Source organism: Arachis duranensis, chromosome 3, assembly GCF_000817695.3.
Source record: "Arachis duranensis cultivar V14167 chromosome 3, aradu.V14167.gnm2.J7QH, whole genome shotgun sequence".
In the NCBI taxonomy this organism is placed as follows: Eukaryota; Viridiplantae; Streptophyta; class Magnoliopsida; order Fabales; family Fabaceae; genus Arachis; species Arachis duranensis.
Genome location: NC_029774.3, coordinates 45,494,183 through 45,519,048, shown reverse-complemented (window position 1 = coordinate 45,519,048; position 24,866 = coordinate 45,494,183). Strand labels below are relative to the sequence as shown.

Below are 24,866 nucleotides of genomic sequence, written 5' to 3'. Positions count from 1 at the left end.
ACACTCAAGCACAAATAAGGAGACAATCACAAAATCATGCTATTTCATTGGATAAATGTGGGTAAAAGGTTATAAAATCCCCTAAATCAAGCACAAGATAAACCCTACAAATGGGATTTATCAGCCTTCTCTCGCGCCAATAGCACAAATCAACTCACGCGACCGTGTGACCCACGCGTTCGTGTCACTTGAAAACACCGCACACCACGCGACCGCGTCACTCACGCATCCGCGTCACATGCGGCGCACAGCTTATCCAGATCAGCCAAATATCTTATCTTTTCCTCTCCAAATCCTAATTTTTCTTATCCCTTCTTATTTCTTTCTTCTCCCTTCTTTCTCACTTTCTACTTCCTCTTTTTCACCACCATTATCAAGGTTTTTCTTTTCTTCTTCCCTCTTTACTTTTCTATTCTTATTCTTATTTTTATGTTTTCTTCTTCTTTTTCTTTTTACTTTCATTATCTATGTTTTCTTTTTCTTTCTTTTTTTTAATTGGTGTTGAAAATTTATTTGGGTCATTATTTTCTATATTTTGCTTGTGGATTATTAAGGAATTGTTTGACAATTATATATTACTTTTTATAGGGTTGCTTGCATGTTCAATTTAATACTTTCAATAACTTATTTACCATGCATGCTAAGTGTTTGTGAAAAAGCCCGTATGGCATCATGCATTACTTTTATGTTATCCTACTACTTTAATGCCTGTTTTTCACAAAACCCTTTTTATATTTTATTAATTAAAATATAATTGTCAATACAAACAGATTGTTAGTTTGACAGAGATGATAATCTAACTTGGACATTTAGTGCTTGGTCTATGCTACTTATGCCTTTGCCAGCATGCCAATAAATATCTTGCATTTAATTGTCATTACATGCACTTGCTATATTTTCATTGATGAACTTTTAACATGAAGTCATGACTATGTGTTAACGACATCCCTCTTTACCGTGCATTGATTATTACCTATACTATCCTCTCCCTTGCTCAAACCCTTAGCTTTACATGTACTTATTTTTTTCCCTTTTTAGGATGGCCACCAAGAAAGAAAAAGAGAAAGCTAATCCTAAACCATCAGCAAGGAAAGGAACAAAAAGAGCACTAGCTGTGGAACCACCCGTCCACTTGTACATCTCTGTATGCACCGAGTATGGTGTAATCTTTAAGTGTGGGGAGGTCGATACCGACTTCCAAGGGTTAGTTACCTTCTTTTCAACACCAATATTCTATTTTCTTTATTTGTTCATTGTTGCATTTACATATTTGATTGCATGTTTGTTTGATTTTATGCATTTAGTTACTACTTGGTTGAAGTAATATTTTCTTTTTCAAAAAATTTTTATAGTATTTCACTAATTTAAATTGAAAATTTTTTGTTAAATTTGTTTGAAGTTGTATTTGGAACATAGTTTAAAAAGCTAAGAACACACAACCCGTAAGATTTTGAGCCTAATTACATGGTTACACTATTTAAACCATGAATTTTATTCTTGTGTGTTTTCTTCCTTATGATTGCAATCTTTGCTTTGTTCCATTCTATATGTCCACTATTTAGTGTATTTACATGCTTGCATATGATTGAGGCCATTACTTGTTTTAGCTCACTTCTCCTAAATAAGCCTACCCTTTTATGTCACCCTTATTAGCCACTTTGAGCCTTTTAATCCCATTTATTCTATATTTTACCACATCACTAGCCTTAAGCGGAAAAATAATTAATTACCCCAATTGAATCTTTGGTTAGCTTAAGATAGAGATTGTGTATCAACTAAGTGTAGGAAAACTGTGGGAACATGGGTTAATAAGGGAATGTGTTATGTTTTTACTTTGATAAAATATTGGAAATTTGGGTACCTACTCATGTAAGACCAGAAAAATAAAAAAAATCCATGTGCATTGATATGTTATGTTTATTTTCAAGTAAAAAAAAAAGAGAAAAAAATCCAAAAATATTCAATAAATAAGTAAATAAATAAGGGGACAAAATTACCCCAATGCAAGGTTAAGTTAATAAAAATATCAATGCATATGTGATAAAATTAAAATAAAGGTTGATGCATGAGTATGTAATGCAAAAGTGGGAATTTTGGTAGCTAGGCATGAATTTAAAAGTATATAGAGTGTGTGTATAAATGAGAGCTTAGGTTAGTCAAAGATTCATATTATAGCTCACTTGACCATACATATACCCTCACCCTTACCTTAGCCCCGTTACAACCCTAAAAAGACCTCATGATGTTTGCATTGGTATACTAAATATTTGTTGATTGGTTAGATGAAGAACAAAGTTTATAAAGCATGATTAGAGAAGAGTAGAGTGAATTTCCCTATACACTTGAGAGACTAGAGTGATATACACTACTAGTGAGGGTTCAATGCTTGATTCTATATTCCCTGCTTTCATGAGCTATCTTCTTACAAGTTTACTTATTTTTACTGTATGGTTTGAATTAGTGGAATTTGATTTATGTTTGTCTTGGAGAACTTATTTATTTTTAACCAAGTAGGTAGAAGCATTTCACATTTAGTTGCATTCATATAGATAGGTTGCATTTCACACATTTTACCATTCCTCTTCACTCCTTTATAGCTTCTCTTGGGCTTAGCATGAGGACATGCTAAAGTTTAAGTGTGGGGAGATTGATAAACTACTATTTTATGGTTTATCTTGTGCTCAATTGAGTGGTTTTTATCAATTCTTTACACACTTATTCATATAATTTGCATGAATTTACATTTTTCCTTCCTGATTTTGTGCTATGATTGAAACCATGCTTCTTTGGCCTTATATTTGCTAATATTAATCCTCTTTTATTACTATTCGATGCCGTGATATGTGCGTTAAGTGATTTCAGAGATTACATGGCAGGAATGGCTTAGAGGAGGGAAAGGAAGCATGCAAAAGTGGAAGGAATAAAAGAAATTGAAGGAACTGCAAAGCTGTCAGCCCTAACCTCTTCACACTCAAATAGTCATAACTTGAGCTATAGAGGTCCAAATGATGCAGTTTCAGTTGCGTTGGAAAGCTAACGTCTGGGGCTTTGAAATAATATATAATTTGCTATAGTGCCTGTACAGCTAGGCAATGCGAACGCGTGCTTCACGCGGACGCATCGCAGTGACGAAAATCAGCGTGACAAAATTCGCAATCAGCGATTTCTGCGCTGCTTTTGACCCAGTTTTCGGCCCAAAAAATACATATTAGAGGCTATAAAGTGGGAGAATCTATTCATTCATCATCATTCACTAATAATTTATAATTTTAGGTTTTTAGATGTAGTTTTTAGAGAGAGAGGTTCTCTCCTCTCTCTTAGGATTAGGATTTAAGATTTCTTTAAGGATTAGGATTTCTACTTCTCTTCAATCACAGGTTCAATGTTCCTTTTATTTATTTTCCCAATTTAATTTATGAAATTTTCCATGTTATATTTGATATCTTTATTAATTCAATTTGAGGTATTTCAGATATATGATTTTTATTAAGCTTTCTATATTCTTGGCTTTGGTTGATTAATTGGTGACTCTTGAGTTGTCAAACTCATCGTGATTGATAATTGGAATTCTTTGCTGATTGATTTGAATTCCCCTAACTCTAGTCTTTTCTTAGGAATTGACTAGGACTTGAGGAATCAAATTGATTTATCCATTGAACATACCTTCATAGTTAGAGGTTGACCAAGTGGGAGCAAAAGCCAATTCTCATCACAATTGATAAGGATAATTAGAATAGGACTTCTAATTCTCATACCTTGCCAAGAGCTTTTTCTAGTTATTATTTTATTTTTCTTGCAATTTATTTTCCCTGTTCAACCTTTCAAAAACCCAAAAATATTGTTTTCCATAACCAATAATAAATCATACTTCCCTGCAATTCCTTGAGAAGACGACCCAAGGTTTGAATACTTCGGTATTTATTTTTATTGGGTTTGCTTAAGTGATAAACAAAACTTTTGTACGAAAGGATTCTCTGTTGGTTTAGAAGCTATACTTATAACGTGATTATATTTGTGAATTTCTTTACCGATAGAAAATCCGCTCGTGAGCAGCTCTTCGCGACTAAAACGGTGGTGCCTCTCCCTCCCTCCCTCTCTCTCTCTCTCTCTCTCGTGAGCTCTCCCTCTCTCCTCTGTAACTCGACGGCGGCAACGATTACAGTGACGTCCACTGATGCTGTCTCCCTCCTTCCCTCTTCTTCTCTTTGTTTCTTCCTGTTTCTTTCGTTCTCTCTTTACCATGGGTGGGTGTTAGGTGGTGGCAGATGGGATAGTGACAGAGTGAGGTGAGTGTTTGAAATTAGGGTTAGTATCGGTTGATTTGGGAATTAAGGTTTTGAGTAGTACAGAAATTTTAACAAAATTAGAGGGTAGAGTAGTAATTGAATACCAAATATAGTTCAATATAATTACTTTTGAGAATACCACTTATTTATCAACTTACAATTTATTTTCCAAAAAGTACTCTAATTTAAAAATTAGAGATAAATAAATTAATTTTCTCTTATTCAACAAAATAAATTTAAAATCTCAATATTCAAATTAAACCATATAAAATTCTAATTAACTTTACACTCGATTTAATTATTTTTTGTGAATAATTATCTAAAATTAAAATTGAAAATAAATATAATAAATCTCAAATAACTTATTATTTAATTTTCAAAAACTCAGAGTCTTACACTAGCCGCACAAAAGTAATGGAAAATCTATCAATTGGAGGTGAAATCCACCTTTCTAAATGGAGAACTAGTGGAAAAAATATACGTTGAGCAACCACAAGGGTTCATTGTAGAATGACATGAAGACAAGGTGCTAAAGCTAAAGAAAGCACTCTATGGACTCAAGCAAACTCCATGAGCATGGTACAGTCGAATTGATAAATATTTCACTGATCATGAATTCAAGAAGAGTAAAAGTGAGCCTACACTCTATATCAAGACAAGACATAAGGTAATTCAAACACTCTCATAGTTTTTCTGTACGTGGGCGATCTTATCTTCACAGAAAACAATGAGACCATGATCAGAGAATTCAAAGAAATGAAGAAGGTATTTGAGATGACTGACTTAAGATTGATGCACTATTTTCTTGGCATTGAGGTAAACCAAAACGAAGATGGAATTTTCATCTCACAAAAGAAATACAATTAAAATTGGCTATAAAGGGTCAAAATGAATAATTACAAAGCAATATCTACACCTCTAGTCCATAATGAGGAATTACAAAAAGAAGATAGATTTGGAGAGGCAAATGCTTCACAATACAAAAGTCTTATTGAAAGCCTCCTTTATCTAACTACCATAAGACCTGACATCATGTATGAAAGAAGTCTATTATCAATATTCATGCAAAAACTAAGTCAGAAGTACTATAGAGATGCAAGAAGGATTAAGATATCTACAACGCACATAGGATTATGGTATTTACTATAAATCTACTGAAGATCCAAAACTACTTGGATATACCGATAGTGATTGGGCAGGTTTAATTGATGACATGAAATGTACTTCTGGATATGCATTTATCCTAGGATATGGAGTATCCTCTTGGACATAAAAAAAAATAAGAAACTATGGCTCAATCATCCGCTGAAGCCGAGTATGTTGCACCCGCAAATGCTACTAGTCAAGCAATATGGCTAAGAAAAATATTTGAAGACATAGGAGAGTAACAAGAAGAACCAACAACTATGTTGTGCGATAGCAAGTCAATAATAGCAAACAATCTAGTCCATCATATTAGGACCAAGCATATAGCTATCAAGTATCATTTTGTGCGAGAAGCTATATTGGAGAAAAAGATCAAGATTGAGTATTGCAACACAAATGAGCAACTGGCAGACATCTTCACTAAGACACTACCAAGATCAAAGTTCAAAATATTTCGAGAGATACTTGGAGTTACACAAATGTGCATCAAGGAGGAGTATTGATTATGCTACACATTTGTGAAATTATCTAGATATTATAATGGAGAAGTCTAGAAAATAAGTAAATAATCAAGTAACTAGAAATATCTAGGAAGATAATATCTAGAAATATCTAAGAACTAGAAATATCTAGAAATTATGATCTGTCAACTTGTGAGGCCTATAAATAGGCAATTGTAGTGTTTATTGTAATCAACTAACAAACACATTAAGTCTCACTAGTCTTTGTACTCTCTCCTTAACCCATCAATAATATAACTATCAAATTTCTCAAACCATTCATCTAAATTATTCTTTCATCAAAACTATCCTTAGTATTCTTATTATACAATTCAAGTCTATAATACACTAAATCAACATCAAACTATTTTATAAAACTAACATATTCTAAAATTGAAGGATACAAATCTGTTCTTACAGCTGAAATGAGTATATATTTTGATATATAATTTAAGTATATTTTTATCAACGTCTATAGAACTCGATAAATATTCTAATTTTAGAAAACTATTTTAATATTTCTTTAAAAAAATTAATACGAAATGGTTTAATCCGTACCACATTGACCTTGCTTCAATTCGGCCCAATCATTAGAACTTACGATTGGTGACTTCGAACATCTAAGGTCACGATCTAACTAAATTCTCTCAGTGCCACCTTAAAGATTCCTAGAACAAGAAAAGATCTGATCCCTATTAAAGAGGAGAACCTTTTCTGATTCACCATGACTCATCTTACGGATTTTTTTAAATAAATAAAAAATATTTTATTTACTGAAATAAATAATTTTGAAATAATTACGAAAATATGTAGCATGTCTTATCTCGTTTATAATATAAACGAGATAAGACAGAGCGAGTAACACGTGTATATTTCATTTACAGTGTAAACGAGATACAACAAGATAAATTTTTAATAGCTATAAAAGGATGTGCAACCCTTGATATTCTCCACATACATTTCATATCCTCTTCTCTTCCATCTTTCTTCGATAAAATAGGCAAAAATGTCTAGTAGTAGCAAATATGTGGTTGTCTATGTGTATTTCAATTGTCGTATGAGAAACAGTGACAATGGGGTGATATTTGAGTGTGATAATCCGTTACTATTGCGCACTCGGCGAGTAAGTTCGTTGTCAGAGTTGAAGAGTTTGATATTTGATGCGGGTTTTGTAAGACCCAGAAAATTTCAGAAAAATCTTATAAGAGTTAATTTTGATTTATTTATTCATTAAGTACCTTAACCTCAGAAATTATTTTATTAAAGATAAATTAAAGCAAATTTTGATAAATTGAGTTTAAAGTAGTTTAAGGCTTTATCTAATTTTATAATTATCGAATTATTTTTATATTTAAATAATAAAATTTAGCAAATATAAAATAATAAGAATTTTATATGATCTAATTTAAATAATTGAGATTTTAGAATTTAATACTTTAATTTTTATAAATAGAAAATAAATTATATTATTTCTAATTTCAAATTAGAACACTTGATTAAAAGATGATTAGTAAATTAATAATTAAGTAGTATTTTTAAAGTAATTTTAAGAGATTAAATTAGATTTCAAATTTATACAATATACTTTAATTTTATTAAAATTTACCAAACTCCAATATATCCAAAATCCCTAATTTCACTTTTACCCCAAATTAAACCCTAATTCCTAAATTAAAACCCACAAACCTTAACCTCCACCACCTCACCGCTACTCACCTACCGCCACAGCCCCACTCAATATACACACAAACACACCCACACATAGCAGCAATCAAGAGAGAAAAGAAAGGGGAAAAATGAAATCCGGGAAAGGAGAGGAAGAGAGGACTGAGGGAGAAGTGACTTGCGCTGCAGAGGAGAAGAGGAGAGGAAGAAAAGGGAGATCGAGCCGTCGCGCCTACTGCCGTCCATCTCGCGTCACTGCCGTTTCATCGAGATGCTTCGGGCGCCGCCCTATCCTGGAGCCCGAGTCCGCATCGCTATCATTCCTCCGCGTTTTGCCGAGCCACCGTGGACAAGGAACCCCGCGCGAAAGAGAGTTGTCAAAGGAGAAGCAGATCGGGCGGAAGAGGGAGGCATGGTTGCCTGTGTCGCCGCCTTGCTTCCATCACCGCTGGAGCTTTGTTGTTGCTGCCTTTGGTTGCTGTGACTGCAGAGGTCGCTGGAGGAGGAGTGAGAGTCAGAGGAGAAAGAGAGTAAGCGAGATCTGAGGAGAGAGAGAGTGACGCACAGAGGAGAGACCATTCTTCTGCCGCCGCTGCCGCTAGTCGCTGCCATCATTAATGGTGAGTCAATTAAGCCCTAGCCATGAGAACCACCATCTCTGAACCCTTATTGCTCTGTAAAATACCCTGTATTTGCCTCTGATATTCTTGTCTGTATTGTGTTTGCTGGGGTTTGTCATAATTGGAGTCACTGGTGAAAGTGTTGCCGCTGCTGGAAGCTAATGTCGGGCTGTTGCTGGTTCTGATTCTATTATCTTGGTACTGGTCTGATCCTTCCCTCGGGCCTGATCCATTTGCATGTTCTATTTTTTCATTGCTATAGTTGTCATATTCTTGTTTTAATTCAATTTTAGTTTTCGCTTTGTCTTGGATTCTTAGGACTGTTTCTGCCCTTGATCATATTAGATTCGAAATTCTTGTCCTACTGCAACCATCATCATCACCATGAAATTAACGTTGTTGCTTTTGCAATGGATGCAGTGTCCTTGATTTCATTGGAATTATCACTGTTGCTGCGAATTTAAAATAAACAGATTTATCACGGTTAATTCCTACGGATTCGACTTTCCGTGGTAGGGGTACTTTTCTTAAACTTGTTTTATTCTCCAGAGTTGTCATAAATCGATATTAATGCATAAAATACATTTCTTGTGATTTTGCAAGTCTTATGAATTGAATTGAGATGTTTTGGATGAATGAGATCATTAGTTCAGTTGATAGATTGATCGATTGAGAAAGTTGGATATTCTGATTAGTTTATTGATGTTATTAAAGTGGTTTTCCTTGAATTATTGGAAGAGATTTACTATTGGCATTTAGTTTAATTTTGGAAACGCTTTGATTTTAGAAAAGATTTAATATTAAACTTTGATTTGATATTGAACCCAATTTGATTGCGGAATTTGATTTTAAAACAAACTTGGGAAGGACTCGATTTTTGAAAACAGTTTGTTTATTGAGAATGATTTACTATTTTGGAAATGGTTCGAACAGGGTTTGAGGAATGGTTCTGTTTGAAACTATTTGAGAAGACCAAGAATCCTTAATTATTGATTGACGTTGTTGAATGAAGTTGGTTTAAATTGTGACTTATAGGATTGGTTGATTGAGTTCTAGATTTTGTAATTTCTTTGGGTTGAGGTTTGTTGTTGTGATAATGGTTATTGGAAGTGTTTTGAATGATTGACAGGCATTTAGTTTGGTTTGATTAGGACCCGAAAAGGGTGGCAAAGTCCGAGTTTTAGAGGATATGCTACCGAAATTTTATAAAATTAGAAGTTTTGTTTAAAGTAATTATTTAAAAAGATTTGGTTTTAAATGTTATATGTTTTAAGATTGATTTATTTAAAAGAAGGAACTATGTCTTGAATTGGAATTGTTAGTGAACGGAATGGAAAGAAGAATGATGAGGATTTTCTTTAAAACATGATTTTTGAATGAAATTGGAATTGAGATTTGAGTTGATGAATGATGATGATGTTGAGAATGTTGAGATATCGATTGAGAATGTTGAGATATGATCTTTGAATTATTCATATGGCTTATGATTTTGAATTATCTGAGATACAAGGTTCCCTGGATAAAGTACCATGGCTTGTCACCACATGTACCAGGTTGAAAATTCGATACTCTGTTGACCCTACGACGTAAGTGTGACCGGGCACTATATAAATTCCCGGGAATGTAACCCCCATTGAGCAATATTGATTATTTGTGAAAAAAAACTATGCATAGACTCTTGGGGATGCACGTCGGGGGACAGTCTAAGTTCAATTCAAACTTGTCGGGTTGGCTGGATAACCGACAGATGAACCTCATCAGCCATAAGACAGGCATGCATCATATGCATTTGTATGCTTTGCTTGGGTTTGAACTTGTTTTGGTTTGCCTAATTGCTAAACTGTTCTTAACTGCTACTTGAACTATTTGCTGTAACTGCTACCTAAACTTGTACTTTTCTTGTCTTCCTTGCCTGTGTTTGCCCTAGCATGCTACATTTGAGAATGAATTTTGGTGCTGAATTAATGATTGTATTGTTTGATTACGTGGTTGGTTTTTGATTGAAATTTTCTTATAAGAAAGGAAATGTTTCGAATTTCTGAAAGATTAAACATTATTTCTTTGAAAAGGTTTTGAACAATTATCTATTGGTTTTTAAAAGATTCATAAGGCAATGATAATCACTGAGCTTGAAAATAGTTTTATTGTTAAATATCTTCTTATGACAACTTTGAAACTCTGTGGTGAGACCATGTGGTTAGGTTCTCACCCCCGCTACAGCTTTACCTTTTCAGGAACCGGGTGAAGAAGCATTAAGAAGAATTAAACTGCGATTGTTATGTAAGAAGTCTTGTATATGAATCTATGCCTACTTGTTTTTTTTAAGATAAAGTATTTATTTCCGGTTTTCAAAGAAATCAACGATACGGTGTTGTGTCACAGGCTCCTATTTTAATATTAAGTATATAAAGTAGTCATAATACTTCTTTCTATCAGAGTGGCGCAGCCGGAAGCATGACATTTTGGTAGTGAGAGTGTTACAGGTTTTACAAATGACAAAACAGCGGCAAGTGCACCGGGTTGTATCAAGTTATAACTCACGGTGAGTGAGTGTCGATCCCACGAGAATTAATGGATTAAGCAAACAATAGTCAATCGATTAATCTAGTCAGACAATCAAATTAGGGTTTTAAACAACTTGTAACATAAATAGCAAAGTAAACGAAAGCAAACAATGAGTGTTGAAAGGTAATATGATTTAAAAAGTTAAGGTTTTAGAGATGTTAAAACTTTCAAATCAATACTTTTCACTTTCCATCTTGATCATGCAAAGATACATCTATGACAAATCATTAGTAATTAAACTCCAATTCCTCGGTGATTCAATTTCTCTTTAACCTAATTAATCACTAACCCCTTAGCCAACTACTTAAGAAAAGAGTCGAAGAACGTTCACTGATTTATAAAGCCACACAATTCATAAGAATCTCCCCTAGTTGATTTTATGTCACATATCAAGTCAAGTTTTAAAACTTAAGAGTTGTCATAATTGGTTTTCAAGCTTAATTCAATTAATCAACTTTTTAAAGAGGTTAAGAGAATTCAAGTCAAAGAAGAATTGTTTCCCAACACATTCAAACCCTTTTTGATGAAGAATGAAACCTTTTCCTAAGAAAAAATTATTGCATGAATCAAAGGTAGAAAAGATAATATATTAATCCATGGAATCAATAGAGCTCCTAACATTAACCAAAGAGAATTAGTTGCTCATGTTCTTCAGAGAAATCCTCAATTGTCCAAAGTGAAATTGCCAAAGAAGAGAAGAGGTTCATGACTTCCTCTCTTATATACTAACCTTAATGAAATTTAAATTCAAACTTAAATAGAATCAAAATTAAAATAGAATCAAATCTAGCTAATTAATGATTGCCTCCAGCAAAGTTTTCAATCTTATCTTCTTGCAAATCCTTAATAAATGTTATGATTAGTGGGCTTTTAAGTTGAGCATTGGATTGTCCAAGTGAATGATGAAGAACTGGAGGTCTTGTGGCTTGATTTGAGGTCCATGAAAGTAGAAAACAATCTCACACGGTACGTGAGAGATTCACGTTGTACGTGAAGCCTTCTTGATGGCCCAAATTGCTCTTTGCTTGGTTCATGTTATACATGAACAAATCCACGTTATACGTGGTATTGAAAACCTTTAATTGTGGCCTTTGTTTAGCCCCTAGCATTGTATGTAAAAAATCTCACGTACTACGTAAAAGTGCCATCATGCATACGCATGCCTCATGTATATGCATGCTTGACCAAAATCTTCATGTTGTGCGTACGCATGGGTCATGCATACGCATGATAGTCCACGTACAACAATGATGCCTTCATGTCCTACATTGATGTCTTCTACGTACAATGTTGAACTGGGGTTCATGCATACACACAAGTCATGCGTACGCATGGCTGAGCATATTTCGCCACTTGTGCGTACACATAGGTCATGCGTATGCACGGCTTCCATTTTGGCGTTATATGCCAATGCTTACACGTTGTACGCTAAGGGACTCAGTCCCCTAGGAGTGCACTATGATTTGGCATGGAATGTTATTTTTCCCATGTTGCACGTGAAGTTTTCTATTCAATTCAAGGAGCTTTCTGTTTGTATCCAAAGATCTTTCTGTTTGCTCCTCCATTCTTGCACTTCTTGCTCAAAATGGTTCCTTGCCTCCTTTTCTCTTTGATCTTTGCCAATTCTCTTCCAAATTCTCTGAAATCAATGAATACACACTTACTCCAAGTATTGCTCAATCAACCATCAAAACATTGTTTAAGTTGCAATAATTCTTAGTCTATTAAATGGAATTCTAAGAGAAAAATACTAAAAATATGCACGCATCAACATTAAGTAACCTTAATTGTTTAGGGAAAAAAGAGATTGGAAGGGTGGGGTATAGGATTCTAGCACCGTGGAAAATGGAGTTTTTTGATTTCGTCTATTTCGGCTCCATGGCAACGAGCATGTGCACCTTATGTTTGACATCCAAAGGAAAATCATGGTGAAACTAATGATGGAGCTTTCTGGAGGTTGGTGATGTTGGTGGCGGTGGATTCGTCTACTCGACCTTTGTGCAGGATGACCCACCTCTCACACCACTACCGATTCATGTTGCTAGTCTAGTGGAAGACATGGACATGGATGATGAAGACTCTGACAAAGAGTATTTTATCGATAGTAATAATAGTGGTTCTTCTGAAGATGATCATGAAGAGGAGTTTGTACCAGAGACACCGGCGAGGCAGTGGTGCAATATGTTTTGCCTCCCCCACCCCCACCACCACCTGATTCCGGCACAATCAGATGTACCAAATCACTATCATGTATTGGATCTGGACATGATGCATGAGAAATCTCTGTTTTCCAACAGCGGGGAAGACGATTATAACCTAGATAGTGGGGTACAGTTTTGGGTCGGCCACAGATTCAAAAGTAGATATACAATAATGTAGGGTGTAAAGAACTACAGTATTCACAGAAGTGTTGAGTACCAAATTGTTGAATTGAACCGATTAAAGTACCGTGTACATTGTCACCAATCTGCAACTGGATGTCCTTGGAGTCTCCATGTAGCACTCCGATAGAATCTCGGAAATTGGTGATGTCAAGTTTAATTATGGCATTTTTACTCATTTATGATTGTTATATCTAGTGTAGTTTCCAACCATGAATGTTTTATTTCGTTAGGGAGGTCTAGAGGGTTGGTAGAGCACATACGTATTTAGCACCCCCCATGTCCCAAGACCATCGACAGTTGGACAGCACCCTTATCTGTAGTGTCAACCTGCTATTGATACAGTCCAACCCATCCGTCAGCATCCTGATCTTACAGGGTGTAGTTCGGCAAAGTTATCACTTCAAACCCTCGTATAGAAATGTCTAGATGGCGAAGTAAAAGGCAATTGCATAGATATACGGGGACCGGAAAGTCATATAACAAGGTGCCAAAGCTGCTACAAGCACTGCAGAGTTATTGTCCCGGAACAATATGTGAGCTCAGAGCTTTACCTTACTATGATGGACACCTTATGGTCTGTGACTATAGCATGTTTGAAAAAGTATTCTGGGCCTTCCCATCTTGTGTTGAGGCTTTCAATCATTGCAAGCTATTTATTTCTATCGATGGTACATATTTGTATAGCAAATATGGTGGTGTGTTGCTTATTGTAGTGACATAAGACGGCAACAGCAATATCCTTCTTATTGCTTTTGCAATTATAGAGTGTGAGAGTATGGAGTCATGGTCTTTCTTCTTGACTAATTTGAGACGACATGTCACTCCATAGAAAGGCCAATTGATTATATCTGATAGATCCTAGGTGATCAAGACTGCCTAAGGGCCGATGATAGTGGTTGGCATCCTCCCAAGGCATTCTATGCTTATTGTGTGAGGCACATAGCCGTAAACTTCATGTCTCATTTCAAGTCTGGTGAGGGAAAGTGACACTTCATAAACATTGCTTATAGTTCTAGCAAGGCTGGGTACGAGTGGTACATAGATGCTTGGGAGGTTTGTTGCAAGAAATGGCAGACTGGGCTAGTAGGTTCAATAAAGAAATATGGCTACAACACTGCGACGGCGATCGCTGATTTGGTCACATGACAAGAAATCTCTCGGAGTGAATCAATGTAGTGTTTAAGGGTACATGGTACTTGCGATCTCTGCCATCCTGCAATACACTTACAAAAGGCTATAGAAGTTGTTCGTCACGAAGGGCAGGGAGGCACAGGCACAACTGGTGGCTGAAAATTATTTCTCCCAATGGCTGATGGCTGCCGTTGAAAAGAACAAAGAGGGCATCCCGAAGATGTGTGTTACACACTGTGACAGACGGCTTCGGTTTTTGTCGTTGAGGGGTTAGAGCTTTTTTGAGGGGTGGTCCCAAGGTTTGTTCCGTGTTCGGCTCATGGCGGGGATATGTGACTGTGGCATTTTCCAATCTCTCCATTTTCCATACTGTTATGCGCTTGCCGCTTGTGCCGTCACAAGTATCGAGTAGGCTCCATATGTTTATCTAGTGTACATGAAGGAAGTTGTGTTCAAGGTATATGAGATGAAATTTCTGGTATACTAGATGAGGTGCTTTGGCCGGGTTGGTATGGAACATGGCTTCATCCTAACCCTTCATGCATAGGAAGGCTACTGAAAGACCTGTGTCCAATTGGTTTCGGAATGACATGGATGAGGGCGAGCGCCAGGAGAAGAGGTGTGGTCTATACAGGCAAGTCGGGAATACTAGGAGAGGTTGTCCCAACCAACCCACGGACGAAGCTTAGATGGTTGTTTCCATTTTTGAGGACAAGTAGTTACCTAGTTATTTAAAATTGAGCTTTCATTTTCCGAGTTGCACTCAAGGGTTATTTTCTTTGTGTAAAATAATATGAATGTCATGTTATCCTCTTGTCTTGATCGTTTATGCCATAATTGAATATTGTGTTCTTTGTTAATAATTTTATGGTGTCTTTTATCATTATTTTTATGTTTACTTCGTATGTTTTAGACTTTAGTACCGAACATCACTGAAGTTGCATACATCATAAAACATTCAGTACAAAAAAAGTGTGGATAAGACAAGTTTGAAAACATGATAAACAAAATAATAAATAACATAAAATCGTTAGTATTGGTGGTCCTGGTAGTGCATCCGATGTTCGGAGCCACATCGCGGAGGCTGTGCCTAGCGCTGAGGTCTACTAGGCCGTGGAGGCTGTGCTTGTGTAGAGGGATCTTGTGGTTGCGGTGGTGGAGTGGGTGAAAGTGGGACATAGTAACCTCTCGAGTAAAGAACATGGGTATACTAATGCATCTGAGGCTGATGTTGAGGTAGTGTAGGTTACGACGGTGTAAGCTGTGGACGGGATGACCTAACCAGGAGTCCGTAGTCCACTGATGGCGAAGTCACATACTAAGCACCCGGCTGCACCCCTGCTCCGTATGACGTGCTAGGGCCTAGTGATGTGTATGGAATCCAGGCTGAGGTACACGCAGGAGCAGAGAAACAAGGAACCTATCCAATGCTTTGCACCCTGGCAGTGCAAAACTACTCCGCAAGGCGTTATATTGAGGTCTAGTTGGTGATATGAATCTTGAATGCATCCCCAAACCCTATCTCCTCCACCATCTACTCCCCATGATAACTGCTAGATGGCCTGTCATCATGCCATCCAGGTGGTGAAGTGTCCCATATGTCCCGATGAACTTGTGAACTTGAACCAGATAGATGACGTGGTGGGGGAGGTGGAGAAGAAGGTGGTGTTGGTGGTGGTGAGTCATCACTGCCAGCTAGGATGTTACCGTGCTCCTTTTCTCAGTCAAACTCAACCTCCTCCTCAGACTCCACATCCAAGTGCTCCATGCGAGGCCTGACCCTATCCCTCCGAGCCCATGCGGCTGCTCTACACTCTCTTGCACCCTTTTTTCTCCTAGTAGGCTACCGAGTGTCTTCCCGAACCTCCCTAGCACGCCAACGACAATCGGAGACGTCCCGGGGAAGGTGAAAAACATTTCTCGACTGGCTGGCAGTAGGCTGGACGTCAGCTAGTAAATCGAATAGCCTAGGATCACCAAGTACATTCTGGCCTGATAGATGCTTAACACGACAAGCACCCCGGTTCCAATTCCAATACTCCTGTGTAGGCCTATAGTCGAAGCAATGCTGAATGGAGATCTTGTGGCCCTTTGTAAATTGTGCCCTTTAGCGATCATACCAGTCGACAAGTATGTCAGGCCACCAGACTTCCTCCCCTCATCTTCTGAATGTTAGAAACCTGTCGATGTTGACCGGAGCCTCGGGCACCGGCTGCTCTCCATTAAACTGGCACTTTACCCGGTCAACCTAGTAAAACTCGACAATGTTGAAGCAGATGAGGGGGACAACAGACATCCATGTCCCCCACTCTGCCTCATCCAGCATCCACTGTGGGCACATAGCTGGCAGTGTAGGGTTGTCGTACGGCATCCAAACAAATTGCAATATAAGTTTTGAGGTAATCATTAGTAATACAAGATAAATTAAAGGATAAGTTATTCATGCAACTACAAGAGAGTAAAATCTTATTGCTAACCTCATACGTCAGTAATTGATCTAGCGATAGACGCCATCAGAGGACCCTCTGCTCATGCTGGTCCCTGCTATGTTGGGGCAACCCTATCAGCAGTTGCAAGAATAACACGAATTCAGTTTATGGAACATCATAATGAGTTACAAATTTGAAACATAAGTAAACCATAAAGGATGGTTACCTCGCTGCCATAGGGTACATGTAAACCTATTGGTCAAGTGGACACCACTGCAAAAATCTCTGGGATATCTAAAACATTAATAGTGGAGTGAATCCAGCTATGTCTGTCGTCCATTGGTGTGCTGCAGAGCACAAAGAATGGTAGGTCCATGCAAGCATCGCCGAACCCCAAGACAGACCACGGTACGTCTGAAAATCGGCAAGTAATGGCAGCCACTGAAGATGGACCAAATTGTTCAATTTGTCTGTCATCGGGTAACCCCCAATCAGTAACATGATGTAATACCTCACACACTATCAGAGGGTGTCCAAATCAGTGGTCTCGGGCATATGTCGGACTCGCTCCCGAAGCCATGTCAGTTTCAAGGAAAAAGACTTCTTCCTCTGCGCTCCCTGCTGTTGAACCATTGGAGGCCTAGCACCAAGTAGTCGCTCCACCAACTCCTAGGTCTTAGTGTCATACCATCTGTAGAAATCACGAAAGTACCCCACTGGCTCCCTATACGCATGTAGCCGAGGTAGTATGTAACGTCTTGTAGGGTGATGGTGCACTCACCCAATGGCAGGTGGAACGTGTGGATCTCCAGACGCCAGCACTCCATGAATGTTGTGATCAGGGAGTTGTCAAAGACGAAGTCCTTGAGAGGCACTGTGTTGCCGAAGTCAGCCTCCCTCAAATATGGGATGATGGCGTCTAGTGGTGCAAGTGTGTGACTCACTCGTTGAAGAAGAAGTAAGCGAGACCCCTGACAAAAAAATAAATGATCACAATTAGAAAAATAAAATACCAATGAGCATTGACATAACAAACTGAGTTAACTATTATATACATTTATTTAACAGAAATTTATAAATATGTACTAACTGAATATATTTAAACAAAACTTATTATGTTAATAATTACTAAGTTAATTAATAAATATCTCCTCAATACATTAATTAAAATAAAAATATTTACTAAAGTAATTAATAATCTAATTAATAAATTTTTACTTAATAATTTAATTTAGGTAAATACAAAATTACATAATTGTTTACTTAAAAAATAACTTTTACTTGGATAGTTAACAAATAAATTAATAAATTAAGAAACATATAATTAATAAATTAACTTCAAGTAAAACATATACCACAATATTTAATATCTAAATTAATAATTATGTACTTAATAACTTAATTACAAAAAATCAGAATCACATTCCTAAAATCATACCTTATCAGTGATCTGTTGCTAACGATACATTTAGCCACCTAAATCATAAATTGTATAATAGTTCTTGGCAACTATCCTAACCATGGCTATACATATATGCGATAACATAAACATGAAGATAATAAAACTAACCGCGAAATTGATTGCCCCAGGATCGTGCCATATCGCGTTCAGTCGATGATGTCCAGACTACGTACATCTACATGCACCATCTTAGAGTTACTCAACGATATGGCCAAAAAAGGATAGAAGAGGAGAAAAAGTGGTCAAAATGTTAGAAATGGGGCCGGAACGCTACTGTCAATGATATGTATATATAAGCCGCACCCAGTCTTATATCATTTACAGTGTAAATGGTAAACGAGATAAGTTTACAATATCTCTTTTACATTGTAAATAAAATATACACGTATCACTCGCTCTGTCTCATCTTGTTTAGACATACTATGTATTTTTGGAATTATTTATTTTAATAAATAAAATATTTTTTATGTATTTAAAAAAATCCCTCATCTTATATAATGTTGTGGTAGTTAGAAATCGAATAATTTTTATAAGTACCACCCTCTCATTTCACACCAAAAACCATCTTGCTCTGATCTCGTCTCATCCAATCCCGTCAAACCCACACATGTACGAAGATTACGATTATAGGGATGTCAATGGGGCAAGGCGGGGGCGGGGGATGCTCCCTGCTCCCCATCCCCAACCCCATATTTACTCTCCGTCCCCGCCCCCGTTTCTCGCCGTGGGGGAATATTGCTCTCCATCCCCATTCCCCACAGGGCCCCATTCTCCGCGGGGACCCCATTCCCCATCTATCTAATAGATCTAACTAATTATTAATTTTCATATGAATAGAGGTGTAAGTGTCCATTCTATAAAAAAATAACAAGATTTTATACAAAAACTCTAAACAACAAGATGGTGACTTCTTTCGAAATGACCAATGGGGGATGTAACGGCAAGTCAAAGGATAGAGAAGTGGACAAGGTGGGAGACGCGGCAACAAAGAGGAGAATGGACATGGCGACAAAGCTACAGAAAGGAACACCGCAAATAGAGAGCACGATGCGGTGATGATCATGGCACGGTGAGGTGTGACGATGCGGTGAGAAGGGAGAGCGGCGAGAAGGTGGCTGCAGAGAGGTTGGATGGAGTATGGACAACGTTATAGATTTCTGAATTGAAGAAGAGTTATACAAATAAGGATTAGGAGTTTTGGGTTTCTATATATATGTGTGTGTGTGTGAAATGACTAAAAAACATATATGAGAAATAAACTATTAAGGACAATTCAATAAATTTATAAACTTCGGGGATTAGCGGGGATAGGGCGGGGATCCCCGCGTCTGCTTCGGGGGAATTTTGCCCCCCGTCCCCATCTCCACAGAAAAAATTTCCCACAATCGGATCTCCATTCGGGACAGTCCCTGCAGGGATCTCCGCGTTTCGGGGAGTTTTGCCATCCTTAAGTCACTACAAGAAAAATACCCATTCAGCCACACTTTTTTTAAGCTACATTTGAAAAGCGTAGCCTATTCTATGAATAGGCTACGCTTTTCTCCGTGTTGCCTTTTTATATGAGAAAAGGATACACAATTGTGGCATCATTTAAAAAGTGTAGCCTTAGGTATTTTAGAAATCACTTATAAAGCGTAGCCGTATGTTGATATCTATAGGTTCACTTTTTGTATCAAAGGGAACACTTTTAGAGAGTAGCCTATTTATTAAGTTTTGGGTGCGTTTTAAAAGTGATGCCTAATGTATCTACAGCAAAAAATTTGACACTTAGTAAATTTTTTCCCTCTTTTCCCGTTACATACACTTAGTAAAATTTTTGTCATTCCCTCCAAAGAACGCACCTTCATTCATCCTCGCAACCCTGCCTCCCTGCGCCTACTTCGTAAACCCTCGCAACCTTGCCAATTAATTGTTCAAAACCCTAACTCCCCTTCCAATTAATTGTTCAAATGCACGCAGCCTTTCCTTTCACACACACACCCAGATCCGAGAGAATGAGTGAACCAGAGGGAGGAGAGGAGGAAGACAGAGATGAGAGCACGAGCGAGAGAACAGAGAGTGAGAGGGGTCACCACCGCAACGCTGCTACAGCCGCCGCCATCGCCGTCGTGGAGGAGGGAGTCCGGAGGAGAGAGAGAAAGACGATTCACAGACGAGATGGAGAGAGAGGACGAAGACGCGATGCAAGAGAGAAGGAGGTTGTTCCGCCATGCACTGTCGTCGCTCCTAGGGTCAATTGAAGCCGCCGCCACTGCTAGGGCTTGCCATGCTCTCTCCTCACTTTCGGCTTCTACGATTACTTCCTGTTCATACTCCCAACCTCTCTCTCTCTCCAACTTTAATTTCATTCTCATTTCAATTTCAATTTTGATGTCTCTGCAGGCGTTTCATCGGTGCCGTTTTCGATTCCAAGGGTGCGGATGCAATTCTCTCCTTTGAAAAGTTCTGCTGCAATCTCCCCAGATCTCTTCTTCAGGTTTTGGTTTCTATTTGGATTAGTTTTCTCAATTTGATTTTGATCCATCTACTAATTAATTGGGTTGATTAATACCAGATCATATATCTCGCCATAATCAGTTCAACATATTATTTCATTGTAAAATCGTGTTTAACAGATCATATATGATTAATGTGAATGAAGAACACTAGGTTGAGTTGAATTGAATTGAATCATGGATAAGAGCATGTTAGCTAGTTTGGAATCACTTCCAGAAGCTTATCAGCAAAGAATGGCGTCCATGATGGAACAAGTTCAAATCCGTGACAGGTACCTCCTCTTCACTCTATCTGTTAACTAATTCCATGTGTTTTGAGTTGAGCTTCATGTTCCTAAATATTCCTATAATTGAATTTAGCATTTCAAAGTTTGGTCTTTCTCTGAGACTGTGCCAACTGGAGTTAAAATTTGAGTGAAGCAAAAGGAACATATTTTTAAGTGCTTATTCATCTCCTTCAAGTCAATTTCTCAGAATTTTCATGTATTACACTGATCTAATGATCTGCATTTGCTTTTGCTAACTTTGCCAATCCACTATGCTTTCTTTACTATCTTGATTTATTTTTCTTTTGTTGGGTGTTTTTGATTAATTTTTGCAAGATCTGTTCATCCAATTTTGCTTGTCTCTTTAGATTTAACTAGATTGTAAACAAGTGTTCAATTTTTTTTATACCTTTTAATAATCACAGCATGAAGGGGATTTTTATTGCATTGTTAGTTTTGGCTTGCATGGCCTTCCTGCAGCTCGAGAGGTCCAACCAATCAAAGGTAAGATAGAGTACCCAGCTCCTTCAATATGGTTTGTATATCATGTCATCCATCCCATGTTTAATTTGTTTCATTTCCAATTTTGTTCTCAATGTTCTATAGTTCTATGAAATTTAGCATGAGTAGTTTTTGTGATTTATACATTACTGAATCAATTTGTTTCTAAATTTGGTTTCTTACTCTTAGTAGAAATTTAATATATTCTATTTTTTATTTATTTGGTCCAACTAAGTCTGTTGCATATATGACTGTTTGTGTGCATTATATGTAACCAAAGTGGATTGTATGTCGATGTTTTCGGCATTTCGCTTACAAGTCTTGTAGACCACCTTGTTGTTATTACCATTTTTTGTTTCTGCTTCGAGATTTTTGCCAACGATAGCTACGACTGGTTTGTGAGATTTTCAGTTATTGTTGCTGCCATTGGTTCTGGCAAAGTAACAAAATGACCAAAACCTTTGTATGAGTGCACATTTTGCTGCTTAGTGTTGTTGATTGATTTGACTCTTAATTCATACAAAAAGGAATAAGACTGATTCTGGGTTTGTGTGTGCTTGTCACTGTTATTAATTTATTTATTATGTCTAATTTGATTTATTTGTTTCAAGTTCATAAATCTGGGTGAGTTTATGATTTATTTAATTCAGCTAGTTCTTTGGCCACTGAATGGTTCTGTGAAAAATCATAATTCAAGATGAATAATATGAACTTAGCTATTCTTCAATTAGGACAAGGTTTGAAGGCTTATGCTTATATCTTGAGTGCAATCCATTTCTATAAACACAGCCTGCAGATTCTCATAAATTTCTGATTTGCTGGCTTGCTGCTTTATGCTTTCTTTGGCACTTTTAACCATCTTTCTTCTTATCAACTACAATTAAAAATTATAATATCAAATCTCAGATTCATTCATAAGACTTGTTGCTACCAATTCCAAATTCCAATGCTCATTTACCTCCGATTCATTTACACTTTTAACCATCTTTCTTTGTGCACTATTTCATGATTTTAATATGCGGAGTTAGTTTTCTTGTGTTCCTCTCTCATTGTTTTGTTAAACTTAACCAACTTGTCACTTTTTTCCCCAGTATCCAAAATGTTTGCCAAGAAGAATGCTATTGGAAAAGAACAGGTGGCAAAATTAGTGGACGACACATATAGGTAAGTCTTGGCAACAAGTTTGATGGTATTCTGTTTGATATAAAATACTTAGATAGTCATATGCGGTGCATATATTTGTGTCTGGTTTATGTTGGTTCTTTGTTCACCTTTTTTTCTTGGCCCAGAAAAATGCATATATTTGGTGCCACTGACCTTGCATCAAAGGGACAGGGAGCCTCAGATAGCAGTAATGTGAAAATTAAAGGTGAAAAAGATGATTCCTTTCAATCAGATAGCAGTAATGTGCATTTGCAGATGTTCTTTTAAATTGCACGTACTTTCAATAGGACCTCTTGTTTCCTATATTCGACATTTCATTATGGAATTTATTTTTTCTCATCTTATTGTAGTGTGACGATCCACGATGCCATGTGTGGCAGCACATAAATTGTGTTATTGTTCCAGAAAAACCTATGGAAGGTGTCCTGCCAGTACCTGATAAATTTTATTGTGAACTCTGCAGACTCAGCCGTGCAGACCCGTATGTTTACATTTCCTTCGTGTTTATATATATAATATGCAATGGACAAAATAAAGTTGAATTTTTTCATAATGTGTTTATGCCTTCAAGGGATTGTGCTGGTTGACATTTGCCTATAATGTGATCTTGAATTTTCTGACGTTGATTTCACCGTTGTTATGATGAAGTGGTTTTAGTAGTAATCTTTTAGTTATCTCTATCCTACATGGATACTTATTGAGTTTGCCACTAAACTTGTTGCTTCAAAATTATATACTATCTTTCCCATCAAGGATTTGAATATTTTGTTCTTTTGTTTGCCTGGCATATTGAATGGTTCTTCCCTTACTTTATCTGCTGTATTCTCGTAGTTGACCAAAATTTTCTACTCATTATTTAGCATTTCATTTTCTTACTGTTACATATCTATTTATTTCTGTTACAGGTTTTGGGTTTCAATGGGACACCCCTTGTTTCCCGTGAAGTTGAGCATAACAAGTCACAACTCGTGTTGGCCATTGTCTCTGAGGGAAGCAAGTCACACCACCCATTTTTTTCAATGAAAAAGAACTAACACTAGTAATTTATTTATTTTACTTTCTCATGATCTATCATATGTGGATTGAGCACTAATAATAAAAAGTTAGGAATGACTTTAACATTTTGAATTTTTATTAGAAGATATTTATGTAGGATATAATATTTTAATTTAGTTTTCCAAAGAGTATTAGTAGTAAATTCTAAGTGATTTTATGCTTATTTTGATAAAGCTATGCTTAATTTAGTGTGAGATGTATGAATATTCAAAATTAACTTCTATTCTAGTATTTTTGGATCATTGTAAATATATATTGTTTACAGATAATTTGTTATTTAGAGAAATTATTCAGTATAATTATGTATTTATTTTTATTTTGTAATATTCAACTCATTTAAATAAAAATACAGAATTATTATACATGTAATCATATTAACTATTATGTTGTATTAATAATTATTAGATAATTAAATATATATATACAGAAAAAAAATAAGACCTAAGGTTACACTTATATACAGTAGTTATAGTACACAAAAAAAAAACGAGACCTAAGGCTACACTTATATACAGTAGCTATAGTATACAAAAAAAAAGAGGGATCTAAGGCTACGTTTATAAAAAGTAGCTATGGTATACAATGTGGTTACGTTTTACAAGTGATGCAGTAGAGTTAAAAAGCGTAGCCTATTCTGGAAAAATGAAAGGTGAAAAGCGTAGCCTTTGGTCCTGGACAGCATCACTTGAAAAGCGTAGCCTATTCCCAAACGCCAAAAGCGTAGCCCTTGGTGCAGAAAAGCGTAGCCTTTGAGAATAGGCAACGGCCGAATAGGAATCACCCAAAAAAGCGTAGCCGTAGCCCAAAAAGCGTAGCCGTAGCCTAAGGCATCATTTTTTTTCACTTTTGGCTACACTTTTCAAGTGTACCTGAATGGGTGTACCTGAATGGGTGTTTTTCTTGTAGTGAGTACGAATATATTAATTGCCCCTAGCAAGTATTCGAATTCATTATGAATCTTCAAAAATTAGAACATTTATGTGTGAAATTATTATTGGAGAACCTTCGGTAAGTCAAGCAAATAGAAACCAATTACTGTTGACGTACATTGCCTTCCAATATATATCGAACTAATGCAAGTACAACTATTTTAAATTATTGAAGACAGAGAACACTAAAAGAAGTAAACAAAACTTAAAAACATAGAATCTGTCTACAGAGTTCACTTCGTTCCGCTACTGTGCTTAATTAATGAA

General features: G+C 36.6%; 1 protein-coding gene and 1 long non-coding RNA gene across 6 annotated transcripts; both read left to right on the top strand.

Moving 5' to 3' along the window:
- Positions 1 to 7,629: 7,629 nt before the first annotated feature.
- On the top strand, positions 7,630 to 10,492 carry LOC127745671 (uncharacterized). The gene is made up of 3 exons (XR_008006990.1): positions 7,630 to 8,415; positions 8,638 to 8,729; positions 10,438 to 10,492. It is a non-coding gene; the product is annotated as an uncharacterized LOC127745671 (long non-coding RNA).
- Positions 10,493 to 19,968: 9,476 nt separating this feature from the next.
- Positions 19,969 to 23,618, top strand: LOC110278596 (E3 SUMO-protein ligase SIZ1-like). Of its 5 annotated transcripts, none has more exons than XR_008007312.1 (7): positions 19,969 to 20,664; positions 20,830 to 20,955; positions 21,375 to 21,453; positions 22,542 to 22,614; positions 22,740 to 22,819; positions 22,965 to 23,095; positions 23,520 to 23,618. XR_008007312.1 is itself a non-coding variant. In XM_052259538.1 (7 exons), the coding sequence occupies exons 2-6, from the start codon at positions 20,861 to 20,863 to the stop codon at positions 22,967 to 22,969; spliced, it is 303 nt and encodes a 100-aa protein (XP_052115498.1). In that variant the 5' UTR covers positions 19,969 to 20,664; positions 20,830 to 20,860; the 3' UTR covers positions 22,970 to 23,095; positions 23,520 to 23,618. The 5 variants fall into 5 exon arrangements, 2 of the variants coding, with proteins under 2 accessions (XP_052115498.1, XP_052115497.1); XR_008007311.1 differs by having other exon boundaries at positions 20,804 to 20,955; XM_052259538.1 differs by having other exon boundaries at positions 21,404 to 21,453.
- The last annotated feature ends 1,248 nt before the right edge of the window (positions 23,619 to 24,866 follow it).

Coding starts and splice junctions, on each gene's coding strand:
- LOC110278596 (XM_052259538.1), top strand. CDS start 20,861: ATGGATAAGAGCATGTTAGCTAGTTTGGAATCACTTCCAGAAGCTTAT. Junction 20,956..21,403: donor CAAGTTCAAATCCGTGACAG/GTACCTCCTCTT, acceptor TTGCATTGTTAG/TTTTGGCTTGCATGGCCTTC. Junction 22,615..22,739: donor TTAGTGGACGACACATATAG/GTAAGTCTTGGC, acceptor TTCTTGGCCCAG/AAAAATGCATATATTTGGTG.